The following is a 15413-nucleotide window of genomic DNA, read 5'->3' as shown; positions in this document are numbered from 1 at the left end:
AACCCTGCCTGCATATTCCCAGGACTGACATCTTCCACTCCCTCCCTCTTGCCCACTCTGTCTCAGATGATGCAGAGTGCCAGCAAGTCCCTCAATGGTGTCATATCTGTCCTTTTTATTCATTGCAGGGTTTATTTTTAGCCTGAAACAACTGCTTCCTAAAAATGGAGTTCCTAATGACACGGGAGCTGGACACAGCTATGTAAGGTATCCAGGGCTTGGCCTGACAGCTTCTCCCGTCTGTCTCTCTCTTTGTTGTGAGTACAGGACAGCAAAGTTTGCTGCTCCTCACCAGCCTTGCAGTGTTTGGTCTCAACTCTAGGAAAGCAGCAGAGAGAAACTTAGAGAAACTAAGAGAAACTTAGTTCAAACTTTACCTGGAGTCTTTGGTCTCCCTCTCTTCTCAAATCAAGAAAGAGGGGGACATTTACCCACCCTTTGCTGCACTCCAAGGGTGCCCCTATGAAGGCAATTTGCTGGATCCTGGCAGGTTTTTACCTGCTTTTCTGCTGCAAGGCAGAAGAGGGACTGAACTTCCCTACTTATGATGGGAAAGACCGAGTGATCGACCTGAACGAGAAGAATTACAAGCAGGCACTGAAGAAGTATGACATGCTCTGCCTGCTCTTCCACGAGCCTGTGAGCTCTGACAAGGTCTCCCAGAAGCAGTTCCAGATGACAGAGATGGTGCTGGAGGTAAGTGCCGCTGCATGTCCCAGTCAGGGTCAGTACACAGCACTGCTCAGAGTCGTGGAGAGGAGCCACAGGGCAGGAGAGGCAAATGGTCTCGTGCAGGGGAGGTTGGGCATCCAAAAGTTTGTTTAGTTGGATTTCAGTTAGCCCCTGCCTGAATTTTGCAAAGCCCAGGAAAAAGCCTCTTTTGTGCTCTTCTCAGTTTGCTGGGAAATAGCTTTTCTGGATTGTCTGTCAGAAACTCAGGCAATAGCAAGTAACCTTGCAAACCTCAGAAACATGAACTCAGCTCAGTTCAGCTTTCCCAAATCTCAGCACCTGAATCTGTGGCTTGAAATTTTTTGATCCTTTCTCATTCTATGCAAGCCAGTATCCCACTTGTATTCTGGATTGAGTCCCATTTTTTATCCCACTAGCAGCAATCAGCCAAGAAACCTTATCAAGCTGTGCAGCAAATGGGTGTCCTAGCTCCCCATCTCAAAAGCTCCCTGCTGGTGCAGCAGCATTAAATCCCTTTTTGTTTTTTGACACTTGGTTGCCTGCTTGGAATCAGTCTATAGCTGCTTGTTAATGCAACCATTCTCTTCTGTGCTGGAAAAAGAGTGTTGTTACTTCTTTCATGAACAAATGATTTATTAATCCTCAGTAAAATAAATCATGGCAAAAGTGACAATGTAGGTTTGTAGCATTCTTTCTTGTATTATAGCTGTAATCCAGGGAATCACACAGCTGCAAACCTTGATTATTAGGTGCATATTTCTTACCAGGAGCTTGCAAATATTCCCTCTTAACTAAAAGACATATTTGAAAAGAAAGTGAATTCAGAATTGCAGAAGAAACACTTCAGCTTTATTTGTCAGATCCAGAGAGGAAATGCATTGCACCCCTGAGAGTGTAGGAAATGGGAATAAGAAAATATGCTTGCTGAGGGATAGGACCCAAAAAAGTTCAGTGTCAAGTTCAAGGTCTGCTGACCTCCCCAGCAAGCCTGATGACTGCCAGAAAGAAAGGTCCAAAAACTAACCAGATTTTACTCACCTGTCAGGAAATGGTTACTTTCTGCAGGTGAGTGATCAAATAACATTTGGCAAAGAAAAGAAAAAAGTAATGCTTGAACTCCAGCTGAAATGAGTATTGTTGGTAGTATAATGACATTGTTGTTTAGCAGGATAGCTATTTTGTGCTTCATAGGTGTCAAACAGTTACTAGATACACATTTATAGAAACCTGACAGAAGCATGTCCCATCCCTGGAAATGTTCAAGGCCATGTCGAATGGAGTACTGGGCAACCTGGCATAGTGGAAGGCATCCCTGTCCATGGCAGTGGCTTTGAACGAGATTATGTTTAAGATCCCTTCCAACCAGGCCATTCCATGTTTCCATGGCTCTATGGTCTGATGTGTACCATCAGTTTGAGTCCCCATGACACCATCACCCATGCTATCGAGGGTGCGACAGCTGCAATATAATCTGGCCTTAAGCTTTTATTTTTCAGGGTTGGATTCGGCCATGAGTACATTAGCTTAGGATTCTGGTGATTTATTTGGTTTCCAATTGCTCACTGCTATGGACTTCTTATGTGACCTTGGTCAAGAGACTGAGGGTTAGACCTGCAGCAGCCTTTACATAATTGTAGTCCTCCAGTCCCCTAGAGCTCAGCTTCCAGCTAACAGTGCCACACATCAACTGGCACTTGTGGCTTTGACCTCAAAATTTCCAAAGCACTTGCAGTGCTGATTCAGTGCATGTATCACAGTTTCAGATCAGTCCCTCCCCTGGACTGGGAACTGCAGCAGCAGCAATCTGACAGCCCAAGCACAAGAGAAATCTGCAGACTGAGCACTTCTTTGCTTCTGTCACCCAGAGGGAATCAGAAGGGGAGAGGGTCTCAAAATGCAACAAAGATATGTTCTATTCTGCATAGGACACAGGCCAAAATGGTGCTACAGTTCCCAATTTCTGTACTAATTTAACCATGGGAGCACTCTGAGTGGGCAAGCCAGGTTGTAATCTGCTCCTTCTTGTGAAAGCATTCAACTCCCTCAATTCAAGCCATAATGTGTTGGACCATAGGGGGTCACTCTTAATTTTCTCTGTCAGAGCTCATTCAGCTGCTGGACTTCACTGCATGTTCACCAGCATAGGGAGAAGGAAAGAAATGTCTGCAGTGGCTCCTTGACTGAGATGTGGAGCTGTTTGCCTGTGAGATGAACTGCCTGGGATCATTATTCCTGGAAGCAGTCAGCAGTTGAACCCAGGTCTCTTGTAATTTGAGCAAACCTTAGAGTAGTGAGCTGCTCTGTAGGCACAGGAGCAGTGACAGGGCTCTCCTTGCAGCCAAACCTGAGAAAAGTTCACTCAGGAAGGTTTTACATATCTAATTTCAGTAGAGGGGTCAGGACTTGGAGTGCTGAAGGTCCTTTATACCTGAAATGAAGTATCTAAGAGGTAAATACTCCAGCCCGACTATTCCCTGCCAGCTGTCTTGGGAGGTTCCCAGCACAGGTGCTACCTGTGATGAGATGCTCCTTTCTAGAGCACCTCATGTTTTTCCATCTAACTTTACTGACAATTTTCCTGCTGTTTCACATTGAGACATGCTGCTTTTACAGCCTGGCAATACAGTGTGTTTTTAGCCCCCTTCCATACAAGTCATCAGACTCCATCCTTAGGAAAAAAGTGAGCCTCCATCCAACACACAGGCAGGTGTGGAGCAAACAAAGGTCTGAGCTGGTGGTTAAGGGCTGTTACATCAGATTATCTCATGGACATGCATGGCTGGGCACATGGGCATAAAGAATTTAAGTCCAGAAAACCCCCAAATAGTCCATCCTTTCTGCTCCCCTAAATGTGCCTTATAAGAAATGTACAATTCCAAAGATCAAAGGCATGAAGAATTGCGTTAGACACCAAAGAAAAGAGCAAGAGAGATCCACCATGGCTTCCTTGAAATATGTAGCTCATCAGTAACAAGCTCTGACTGGGGCCTCTCCCAGGAGTGAAGAACACATGAGGCTCTCTCTTAAATGGGTCCTTTGAAATTCCATGGGGGCTCAGCTCATATGGCAACATTTCCTTCTTTCAGGGCACTTCAGCCTTTTCTCTTCCAAGTCTTTGCTCTTCATAAATCTTGCAATAGCTTCATTATGTTTGAGATCACTCACTCTGGAAAATTTGGTTTAAGAGGGCCAACAGGTAGAAAGCTTATTAGGGAAGGCAGCTGATAGACTGGGGAGAGAGAAGAGAATCACAAGGCTCTCATTTATTTAGGAAATCAAGCTGACAACATGATAGCACATAAGTAAAGTTAAGCACTTATTTAAGGACTTTACTAAACCAGAACTATGTACAGCAGACCAAGAAGTGATATAATAAGAAAAATTTCCTACCGAGAGAAGCATGTAGGACTGACTGACACTGTTGAAAGCTGAGGATGCACACCCACTGTCACCAGAAAAGGGATGATGTCATCAAGCTGATATTGCATTTGGCTCCCTGTATCCAGGTATACTGGATCAACAAATTCCCACGCAGCCCAGGGTCACTTTTCAGTTTAGAAGGGGAATGAAGATGATGATCATTATGAAGTGGTCCTAACAGCTCTTACCACCTATACTGCTGGGTGCCACCTGGTCACAACAGGCTTCAGGGACAGCCAAACCCCTCTGGCATCAAAAGAAGCTCTTTGGACCATCGTTAGTTCATGACAACAGCTCCAGGGGTGACAGTGCCTGCCCCTCAGGTCTAGATTGGGAAGATGGAGGCTGTTGGGTTGGTCTGTCAGGAAAAATAGCCAAAGGACTGATTTGAGATGCCTACTGCTTTCTGGCTAGGATGGAAAAGAGTTGGGGAAGGATTGTTCTAAGACAACCCTGGGCAGAGATATCATGAGCACAGGCTGTTTCACAGCTCAGGTTAAAGGGTACCTTTCCTTTGTGCACCTTTCTCCTATGACTCCACTCTCCACCACTGGCTACTGGAAAGCACCTGCACCTTGAGTAGGGACAAGCCTCCATACAGGGCAATGCAGAGTTTGATCCAAGCAGTCCCAGAGATAACAGTAGCCATTCCTATCCTGTGGTGATGTTTGCAAGAGCTCTGCACACTCCATGAGGTGAGCACAGTGAAGAAAATGAAACAGCCAAGCAATCACAATAATTGTTTAACAGACAAGTAAAAGAAAAAGCTACTTGTCCTAAATGGTCTCAACTTTCATGAAGAAGGGTTAAGAGGGGAAAAGATCAAAGCAGTGAACCTGAGAAATACCTGTTCTGCTTTTTTTCTCCTCTCTATCTCCTCTACCGTGTTTCACCCTGTCTCCTACCATCACTTCTAAGACCTCTCCCTTCTCATCTCTGAATGTCCTAAATAGGGAGTTTGGCCTTCCAGTGGGCCAGCCCCTGTCTCTAGGAATCATGTAGCAAGAATAAATGAGCATTGGTGTTAGGGGCTTTCCTTTTGCACTTGAGAAGCTCTCTCCAGCAGCTTCTCACTATCATAGCAGGCTGCCTGTGATGCACTCTGGTATCCTCTTTCTGCTGAAACTCCCTCAGTCCCAGCTCCCCTGCCATTCTTCCCTTGCCATCTGTATGCATGTGTAATATCCTTAAAAAAGAGAGGCTCATCAAGCCCAGATATTTTAGTCCCTTCAATGAAACAGTGCCCCTGGACTGAAAGTTCATGGAGAACTGGCCTAGCACAAGCCAGTCTGATAAGAGGAAAGAGAAGAGGGATGTGGTACTCCCCTCTCCAGATGAGGCCTAGGATCAGTCCTGCCTCTAGCAATAAATGGCAGAACACAGTGCAACTCCTGAACATATTTGGCCAATTCTGTAACACATGGAAACACAGCCAGTATCTCGCTGTGGTGTGAGAGGGAAAGAAGGATTTTGAGTCCAGTAAAAGGCAAGGATTAAACTGTGTGTAAGCTCTACCTTCTAATTCATTTATTTCCAAGTGCTGAAACTACTGCAGCTTCCAGCTTAGGATGGAAAAAGTAGTACAAGATCAGCTGGTTTGGGGGTAGTTTCCCTCATATGGTCTTGAACTCTCTTGAGATCAGATATTCCCTCAAGAGTTAAGAGCCATGTAATACATAGCAAAACCCTCTCTCTGCTTCTGATACAACACAGAAAAAAGTTTTATCAGTTTAGGTCTGTATACTTTATCCCAAAAATCCATAGGAACCAGGAGATGAGATTCCACTTTATCCCCATCTCTAGGTATAAAAATATAAAATCTTAAAAATATATAAAATATCAGTAAAAATAGAAAAATAAACCCAAACATTTTCTGTTTGCTTCACAAACTCAGATTTCAGATATTTTCTTTGAAAATGGCCATGTTTATGGGACAGTGCCTCAACACAATTTAGTGTTGAGGTATGAGTATAAATACAGATATAGAAGACATGTTCAATGAGTGTCACAAAAATTCTCAGTTCTCTAGGTCCCTACAGAACAAGTCTCAAAGTGAGAGATGAGGGACATTTGGCTGGATAGGAAAGTGTGCAAAAGCCTGTAATAAAACAGGTGTTTTGGCTTCTATGTCTACAAAAGAAGTGCTTCCACTACAGATAAGTTAATGTAGAAAATGAGGAAGGGAGGAAGAAAAAGAAAAAGTGTGCATTGATTACTTCCCATTTGAGGCCATGTAAGTAGGTCTCAACTCAGCAACAGACAGCAGAGTACTGATTTTTAGCAGTAGCACCCGGGGGTTTCACTCACTGACATGCCAGTCACAAAAAAAGGTTACAGAAAGCTCCCTGTTTCAGAGGTGGGCACATTGACATCTAGGGACAACTGTGTGCCTTGATCTTTCTGTGTAAGTGTGGCCAAACTAATTTCCAAGGCTGAATTACCTATTATTGACATGTTTCTTTCTTTGAAGTCCCTCTGTCAGTTCCAAGTAGTGACTTTGGACAGGCTGCATGAGCAGCATCTCTCCTAAAACTATCCTTTCACAGCCATAAATGTGCTTTGAAAGGCACCTTTTTCATCTGCTAAATTATGACTGGGGAGGGGATCTAAAGAATGCAAATGTCTCCTGGAGACATGGCAGACCCATGTGAGCTTGGGCTTGCTTTGCTGGCAGAGTATAAGGCCAAGTCTTGGCCCTGAAGTGTGGAGCTCATCACAGTCCAGCTGTTGCAGACAACCTCTGTAGGTGTGATAGAATCATGGAATAATTTAGATTGGAAAACACCTCTAAGATCATTGAGTCCAACCATTAACCCAGCACAGCCTACCACTAAACCATATCTCTGAGTGCCATATCTACATGTCTTTTAAATACTTCCAAGCATGGTGACTCCACCACTATCCAGAGCAGCTGTTCCAGGGCTTGACCACCCTTTCAACAAAGGAATTTCCCCTAATATCCAATCTAAACTTCCCCTGGTGCAATTTGAGGCCATTTCTATATAAGACCTTGAGCTGCGTGGAGACTCAGAAATTTCTGAGCCACTCCTCCCTTCAGAAAATTGAGAAAAAATGTGAAAAAGTCCATCCACTTTGGTCTTGCCATCCTGCCATGCTAGTCAGGTTCCCCTAAAAGTGCCAGCAAGGGCTCCCGGTGTCTTTCTGCTGGGCTGGTCCTCAGGAGGCAGGGTCTCACTTTTGTAAAATGAGATCCCTTTCATACAAATGCAAAATGGTTTGGATTTGAAGGGACTTTAGAGATTACCTAGTTCCAATCTTCCTTCCACTAAATGAGGTGGGACACCTTCCACTAAATGAGGTGTGAATTCCTCTTCAGGGTGGGTCATCACACCATGTTGCTCAAAGGCCACCCCAGCCTGGCCTTGAACACTTCCAGGGATGGGGCATCCGTGTTTTCTCTGGGCAGCCTGTTCCATTGTCTCACCAGGCTCACAATGGAGAATTTTTTCTTGGCCTTATCCTGAGTGAGGGGCCCAAGAAGGGCTAGCTTGAGCTCACACTCACTTACTCAGAGGACATGTGTGGTGTTTGTGGTTACCATTTCGAGCTGCCTGCCCTGGACCCTGACATTTTGCAGGAGCTGACGGCAGGCTGGGGCAGCTGTTGAGACTGGGTAGGGGTGGCCATGCCATGCTCGCCCACCCTGACCTTACTCCAGAGCCTGGTCTGCCAGTGCCCTTCATCTAAAACCAAACGAATCAAAGCCCACGACTGCCCTTCCTTCGTGCCTGAGCTTCATTTGTGGGAAGAATGGAAAGGGGATATGATAATTCCTTTTAAACACCCGGGAGGGAGAAGAGCTATTTAAGCGCAAAGCCTAAGGACAAATGGGCTATGAATAAAACAAGTCTGGAACTACAAAGTCCCTAATCACCAGAGGAGGAAGGGGAGAACAGTCCAGTGAGTCTTAAATGGACACTGACTGCTTTGTGACAGAGATTGAATGACAGGATTCTGAGTCTGATGACCAAAGATGTCCTTTTGCAGCCTCTGTCCCTAAATAACAGGCAACCAGGCACGAAATCCATGGCCTAGGAAGGAAATGACTTAGCAAGGTCCAAGTCCTCCTTTCCATTTTTTTTCCCTTTGCACATTGGGATTTACCTACATACATGAGAAAAAATACTTGCCCAAGGAAATGGAGCGAGCAGCAACCAAGAGCTCAATCCGCAGGCAATGGCTCCTCCTCTCTCCCGCGCCCCGAGGGTCAGCGCTCCCTCCTGAGCAGTGCTGATGGTGCTCATTCCTGCATGCTCTCTGACACAGCTCCGGTGAAGGCCAGCTGCTGCACATGATATGTTCTTTTTCTGGGAACCCTCTCCGGCCCTGGCAGGAGGCACTGCCATCAGCTAGCAGACCTCTGACACCTCGAACCCAGTGCAAGGAGGGCTGTGTATATTTAAAGCTTTCTTCAGTTCTTATTTCTCTCTGCTCACTCCTTGGGGAAAAGGTCTTTCTTGTCTCAAGGACCACTCTGTTCCCCCAGGGCCCTGCCTCACTGATCCCTCCTGTGTATGCTGGATGGGAGCTCCCAGCTCTTGCCTGCAGCATCCTGGACTCTGGGATTCCAGAGGTGCTGGCTTACACTCACTTGGATCAGAAACTGGAGAAATCTGGCTTGTTCCTGAGAGCCAGAGGCATAGGAATGACATGGGCATGTGTAGGTGAATGGGCTTAATACCAATGCCTCCCTCCTGCAGCACCCACTAAAAGCACCCAGCTTTCTGCCCTGCACGGGCTTCACAGCAACTTCCACCCTTCAGTTTCAAAGCAGCTTTTCTGAGGCCAGAAGGAGAAGCAGGGAGCAACAGCCTCACTTTTGTCAAGGACAAGGACAGCCCCCAAACTACCCTGTCAGTCTCTGTTTTGGAAAGGGCAGCTTAGCGGGGTGGCCTCTGCCCAATCCCAGACGCCTGGGGCAGCACACACACACAGACACACACAGAGACACACACACACGTCCCTGTCTGCCCTTGACATGCAAGTGGCACAGCTGAGTTGCCAAAACATCTGCGATGCCGTGCCAGCAGGGACCGGCCGGGAGCGGTGGCAGGTGGCCCCTGCGCCCGTGGGTGCTCGGTGGCACGGGCACCAGCCTCGGGTAGCTCACGGCTGGGGAGGCTGTGCTTTGGCTTGCAGCTGGCTAAAATTAGGGATGCCAGGAGCAGATAAAAATACAGCCCCAGCTATGTGAAACCTTTAGAGAGGCAGGCAGAGAGCACGCTGCCGTACGTCTGACCCCGCTGAGTGGCTGCGCAACAATTAAAGCTCTAGGGCAGCGTTTTTGAAGCATTACCTGTGAAAGCCAGCTCTGAGGGAGTGACCTTTGCATGTTCCATATTTGGGGACTTGCCTTTTAGTCCAAGGAGTAGTGATCTCTGGGAGGGGGGGAGTTCAGCCTCTCCAAGCAGCTCAGGTAGTGGAAAAGTGTAGTAAGGTGGGACCAACATACTCTCCTTCAGTCCCCACTGCCAGCAAAGTGACTTAGTGACTTTTCTAGTGGCAGCTGCTCAGCAGGCTTCTGGCCCTGCTCTTTGATCACCACAGTGCTTCAGGACAGCCTGAACTATGGAGAAGCCTAAGATATTACTGGTGTGGCATGCAAGGGGGTGCTGGCGGGAACAGCACAGCATTAGGAAAGAGAAATAATGGCCTCTGTTCTCCAAGAAACTGCCCAATGTCTCAAACAGAGTAGCCAAGTATAGCGTGTATGTGGGAGTCCTGCATAAGGATTCAAAACTTCTGGGGAAATACACTAAAAACTTGCCATCTCCTCCTGCTCTTTCTGAAAATAAAAACCTAACATTCTGGGATATAAAATCGTCATCATTTCATCAGCCAGGTTCTGACCATCAGCATCAACTGCAGCATTAAAGACAGTAGGAGAGAACCAGCAGAGGAGTGTAGATTGCTTGAGGGACTTTTCCTCATCATCTCCTGTTGCTCTTCTCTCTGCATTGCTGGAGTTTTGTTCTTCCTCCACTGCTAAACAGCAAAACAGAAAGCTCCCCATGGTTAAGAGAAGTGTACTCATGATGCCTTTCAGAGACGCCCAAATGCCCCCAGCCCTTCCTCCCAAGCCTGAGCAGCTGGGGAAGATGAGCCTTATTGTCTGTGGGAGCTCTGGGCAGGTGCTAGAGAAGTGGGAAGAAAATCCAGGCCAGAATGCCATAATGTCACTTCACAATGAAAACTGACCATGCTGAGGCAGCCACTCCTCCCACTCCCGTTTTTAACCCTCTCTGAGGGATTTTTGTCTGCCATTTAGCAGCAAAACTGACACGTGCAAGGTTTGGCACAATCATTGCTGCCTGCAGCTGGAATAGGAGCATGGTCAGGCAGAGAGTGACATTTCTGCTGCTGTATAACCAAGGATTTCAGAATGACCCTATGGGACTGCTTAAATCTCCCAAAACTTCCCAGCATCACACCTAGGCTCAGATAGGTACACTGGGTGTGGAGCTGAGATGTTGGGCAGGGAGCTGTGCCTTTCCATATCCATTACTCTGAATGCCTGTAACTGCTGACACCATCCAGCATGAGAGGGTTCTTGCATGCTTGGTAGCAGTCAAACTTCACTTTGGGCTGGACCTTCCACACATCCCAGAGGGCCATTCACCCCCTCACACTCACCCAAACTCAAGAATGGTTATTACCTGCGGGATATGGGAGAATGGAGTAGTGCTGCCAAACTCCCACCTCTTTATCCCTGTGCTGCACAGGCCACAGCTTGGGATCCTATGGGTAGAAAGTATGCACTGCAAAGACTTCATGAACATGAGAATAAGGCTGCAAAATGTGCATGGGACATGAACTTACAACCTACTGGGCTCTTTGCTTGTGTTCTTAGCCAGCTCTGCCAGCCCAAAGCTCCTGCTGTACCTCAGGGACTGCATGATCTGTTTTGTCCAGTTCTTCCAGGGCAGTTTCTACCCTCCATGTCTCTGTGCAGCTGTTGAAGCTAAATTATGTGCTATAGAGATAGAGGCTGACACAAAGGCAAGGGCTCTGGCTGGCCAAGACTTCGAGCAATATGAATTTAAAGGCAGGAGGAGGAGGGGCTGTGCTCTTAGATTACAGATGCCTCTGTCCCAAGGCCCTGAGCCAAGAGGATTGTCAAGATTAGAAACATTATCTGCATTCAAATCCCACTAGCATTATGGAATCAGAAAATACTGTAAGGGGATATATAAATGCTTGATACTGTAATGAGTAGGGGGAATTAGCCAAACTGTTGTGCCTCTGGCATGCTCCGTATTTTGCTGCCTTTTGTGGTTCAAATATAGGTGTGGGAATGTATTGTCACCTATGCACGGGTTAGACTCTCCTGCTGCAGTGGAAAGCAGAGAAAGCAAGGCCAGGAGCAATGCCCAGCCCCTGCATAGCTTGAACTTGCAAATGCCACCATAAACACCCTGCAAAGCCTCCTGCCTCCAGGCTCTGCCACAGTAGGAAGGGCTCCTGAAAGTCTCATGTTGCACAAAGACCTCCCTGTTGTGAGACCCTGCTCTGGAGAGGAGCTCAGGCTGTACTGTTCTCCTCAGTGTCTCACTGGCATGAAGGTCCCTGCAGAGGAGGCAGGCTGCCCACTGAGCTCCCAGCTCTGCCCCCTCAGGCACACTCACACACCATGCACAAGCACTCTCCTGTATGCCCAAACTGCTGCACATCTCTGGGGACGAGCCTCTTCAGAGCAGCACCTCCAAACACTCACACCCACCATACATACACCGCCAGCAGACAGTCTTGCTAGACACAGTCACACAAGCCCTGCCACACAAACAGCCACACCTCCAGCATTACTGAGACCCTTTTTGATTACTGAGCACTCCCACAGTCTCACACAAAGAGGCTTTCATCACATCACCCACATTTTCTTGACACTTTTTTTCCAGCAAGCTTCCATGCTCACAGCTACAGAACTGCGCCCACACCCCTCCGAAGAGCCACCTTGTGTGTGCTGCATGCTGACATACATGAGTTCTGATCAATGCTTCCTTCCTTGCACACATCCCTGCTCACATCCAACCACTTGTCTGTAGCAGGTGTTGCAGCTTTTCTGCATATTTCTGACCATCAAACACTCACAAGAAACCCTAACCATCTCCTGTGTGCAGGAGTCAAGAACTACTGGGTTTAACCTGCCCTGATTGTGTCTGGCCCGTGGCTGACATAACTGTAAGTAACTAAATCAAGTATGGACTGGACCGGACATGACTGAACAAGTCTTCTTCCCTTGGCCATTCTGTGTTTTCCTCTGGTCACAGAGCAGCCAGAGTCTCAAGTGGTGGTTCTCAGGAGCCTCTTGCTGGTGTACACAACCACCGACAAGCAGGGATGTGATGACAATGTCCGATAAAGCTGATGATCCTACAGGCTCCATCCTTTTGTCCAGTCAGGGCAGATCCCCATAACAGGAAACGAAAATCTCTTCTCTTACCACCACTCACTTGCAGATGTCTAGAGAGCTCATGTGTCCATCTGTCATTGCAAATATGGGGCTCCAGCTGCTCTCAGGTGCTCTAAGGTGACCTGAGCCACCAGATGGGATGCTAAACCAGACCATTGCCTTATCAGCCTAATCAATGGATGTGCAAACACAAACCAGTGCTCTGCCCTTTTCAGGCAGTGTCCACTGTAAGCACAAGCCCTGAATCTGCAGCCTTAGCTTCACTTCAAAGCACTGGCAAAGAGCAGGGAAAGAACAATGCCAGCCCTGTTTCCTGTGTAACACAGGCACCCCTTTTGCCTCCCATGGTGGCATCTGCCCCTAAAGACAACAGGGCAGGTGGCTGCAGAGGATCAAAGTTGCAGCAATGCTGTGGTGGTCGGTGGAGTCTTTTTCCTGATGAGGGCCTTTGGGACAGCCCTAAGGATGTGCAGTTGGTGGAAGGGAGAGAACAACTACATTCTCCATCTGTCCCTTTACCTCAAGCAAGGTCCCTGAGCCCTGATCCCCAGGGTGCCTGCCACCATCCCCCAGAATTTCAGGGACAGGCTGACAGCACAGGGAGCTGGCTGGCCCCATGACACCCCCTTGCACAGGAGAGGTGGCTGCCCCGCCACTTTTGCTCCCCAATGTCTCTAATCACTGCTCACTCTCACAGAGGCCTGGCACAGGCAGAAGCTATTTATAGCAGGGGAGCCAAGGGTCCACGTGGCCACGGTGGCAGCGCTGCTGGGTGACATTCAAACTGGCTTTGAGTCTGGGGGAGGGAGCCAAAATGAGCTGGGGCAGGGGGGGAGCTTCCTCATAAATCAACCCACCATCTCTCTGGCCATGGCTTTCTTCTGCCCCCCTCCAGCCTCCTGCTGCCAAGCACTGACAGCTGTGCCCTAATAGGGACATTCCTGCCCCAGAGGCTCCTGACCCCTCATCTCCATCATCCCCCGCCATCCGGCAGGGCTGGGAGGAGGAGCAGCAAGAAGACATCAGCATCAGAGGCATTTGTGCAGCAGGAAGGGAGAGGGAGGAGGAGAAGCCTCTTACAGCTGCTTGGTGGTTCTCAGAGCATCATTACTACCTTCTAGGGTCTCTAGTATGCTTGTGGTGGGGCTGTCAGTCATGCAGTGCATAAGTGGATCCATTTACCAGGGTCAGTGCATCTCTGGGAGCCAATTTGGAATTCACAGGGTCTCACCCGGGGTCGCTCTCTCCACCGGCCCCTTGCAGAGCGTCTCTCCTTTCCTCACATATCTATTTTCACAAAACAGGCAGGAACTCGATATCTTCAAGAGGCCCCTCGGTCAAAGATGGTGGGAACAGGGTGCAGTGGTTTTGCAAAGCTGTGAAAAGGTGAACAAGAGCATGGCTGGGCTTAGATGCATTTCTTCAGTAAAAACAGGGGACCAGGATCTGGGCACTTACTGAAGCCTGGACAGGAGGCATTACTTTAAGCACTTCATAGGGAAAGGAGCCTGCTTTGGCCACCCCACCACATGCATGAAGAAAACATGATGCTGCAGAGTCCTGCACACACTGCTGCCTGCCACCATGCACTTCCAGAGTTAAAATATCCATGGTGCCCATGGCACACTCCCTTGCAGGAGGCCACCAAGGCACCACAGAGGAAACAGGTTTTGCTTTGTGTTGGTGGCACGGGACTTCCTTCCAGCCATCCCCCCTGCTTTGGTGTCCCCAGTTCACTCAGGAGCCCTCTCCTGAGGCCAGTGTCAAACAGAACATGGTAGAGCCAGCAAACTCCCTGCTGCAACACAATGGGAACAAACCCAACCCTTGTGACCTCTGGGTTATCTCAGCAGAGAGGCAGCATGTGACACATGCCACCCATTGGTGCTGTTCAGCAGCAGAATATGGGTCACTTCTGTCTGTCATATCGTGCTAACAGGGCATGATGCCCTTTAGCTACCCTGTGGTGTTAATCCTACTAATGTTGGGCTCTCTGCTTCCTCCCACAGCTGGCAGCTCAGGTCCTGGAGCCCAGGAGCATTGGCTTTGGGATGGTGGACTCCAAGAAGGATGCCAAGCTTGCCAAAAAGTTAGGTGAGTCCCAGGTCTGACATCTCTAGAATAGCTTGGAGAGACTGTGGGAGTGACGTGCCTATGGGAGGCCCTTAGAGGACAGTCAAATCCTTGTTACCAGCATGGGGAGGATGATGGTGGCACTTGCACACTGACCACCTGCCCACCCCAACAGGGGCAGGATCAGGGGTGGGGGTGAGGATGAGAGGGACAAGCCAAGATCCTTCCAGAAAAAGCAAAGCAAAGCAAACCAAGTGAAAAAGAAATTCAATTCATGCTGTAATGACGATAGGGTCTAAGTTCACAGCTTTCTGTGCAGAAATAATAAATAGGTGCCATGGAGTAACTTCCTGCTCTTCCTACACAGAGACAGGACCAACACAGCAATACAGAACTAGAACATACAGGGAAAACACTTAGTCCCCAAAAATGTCATCAGTCCCATGGCCCAGTGACCACTGTCAACCACTGGGGCAGCCACAGCCTTGCAATGGCTTGGCAGTCAGGTGCCAATCGTTCTGGCTTGTTCCCCAGAGTGAAAGAGGAAATCTGCTGTACAGGTGGAAGGCTGCTGCATTGGCCACCCTGGACACAGCTGCCTTCCAGGGCCTGGCAGTCCCTTCATATTTTAGCCCACAAAGCAATATGGAAATGTTGTGTCACATTAATACAACAGCACATAAATATACCACTAAACCTAAGGTTTAAGCATACTGGACTATAATTTTCTTTCCTAAATTAGAGGCTGTGAGTGCTAATGGGAGCTAAACTAAAGACAAGAGCTTCTGCCTCTCCA

At 48.1% G+C, this 15413-nt stretch overlaps 1 protein-coding gene across 1 annotated transcript in view; it reads left to right on the top strand.

Annotated features, from left to right (window-relative positions):
- Positions 1-462: 462 nt before the first annotated feature.
- Positions 463-15413, top strand: part of CASQ2 (calsequestrin 2) — a 33585-nt gene continuing 18634 nt past the window's right edge. Inside the window, exons 1-2 of the mRNA XM_066569320.1 lie at positions 463-696; positions 14554-14638. Coding sequence (XP_066425417.1) covers positions 463-696; positions 14554-14638 — 319 coding nt within the window. The remainder of the gene's footprint in view (positions 697-14553; positions 14639-15413) is intronic.

This window comes from Molothrus aeneus, chromosome 2 (genome assembly GCF_037042795.1).
Source record: "Molothrus aeneus isolate 106 chromosome 2, BPBGC_Maene_1.0, whole genome shotgun sequence".
Classification (NCBI taxonomy): domain Eukaryota; kingdom Metazoa; phylum Chordata; class Aves; order Passeriformes; family Icteridae; genus Molothrus; species Molothrus aeneus.
This window is presented reverse-complemented; position numbering and strand designations above follow the sequence as displayed.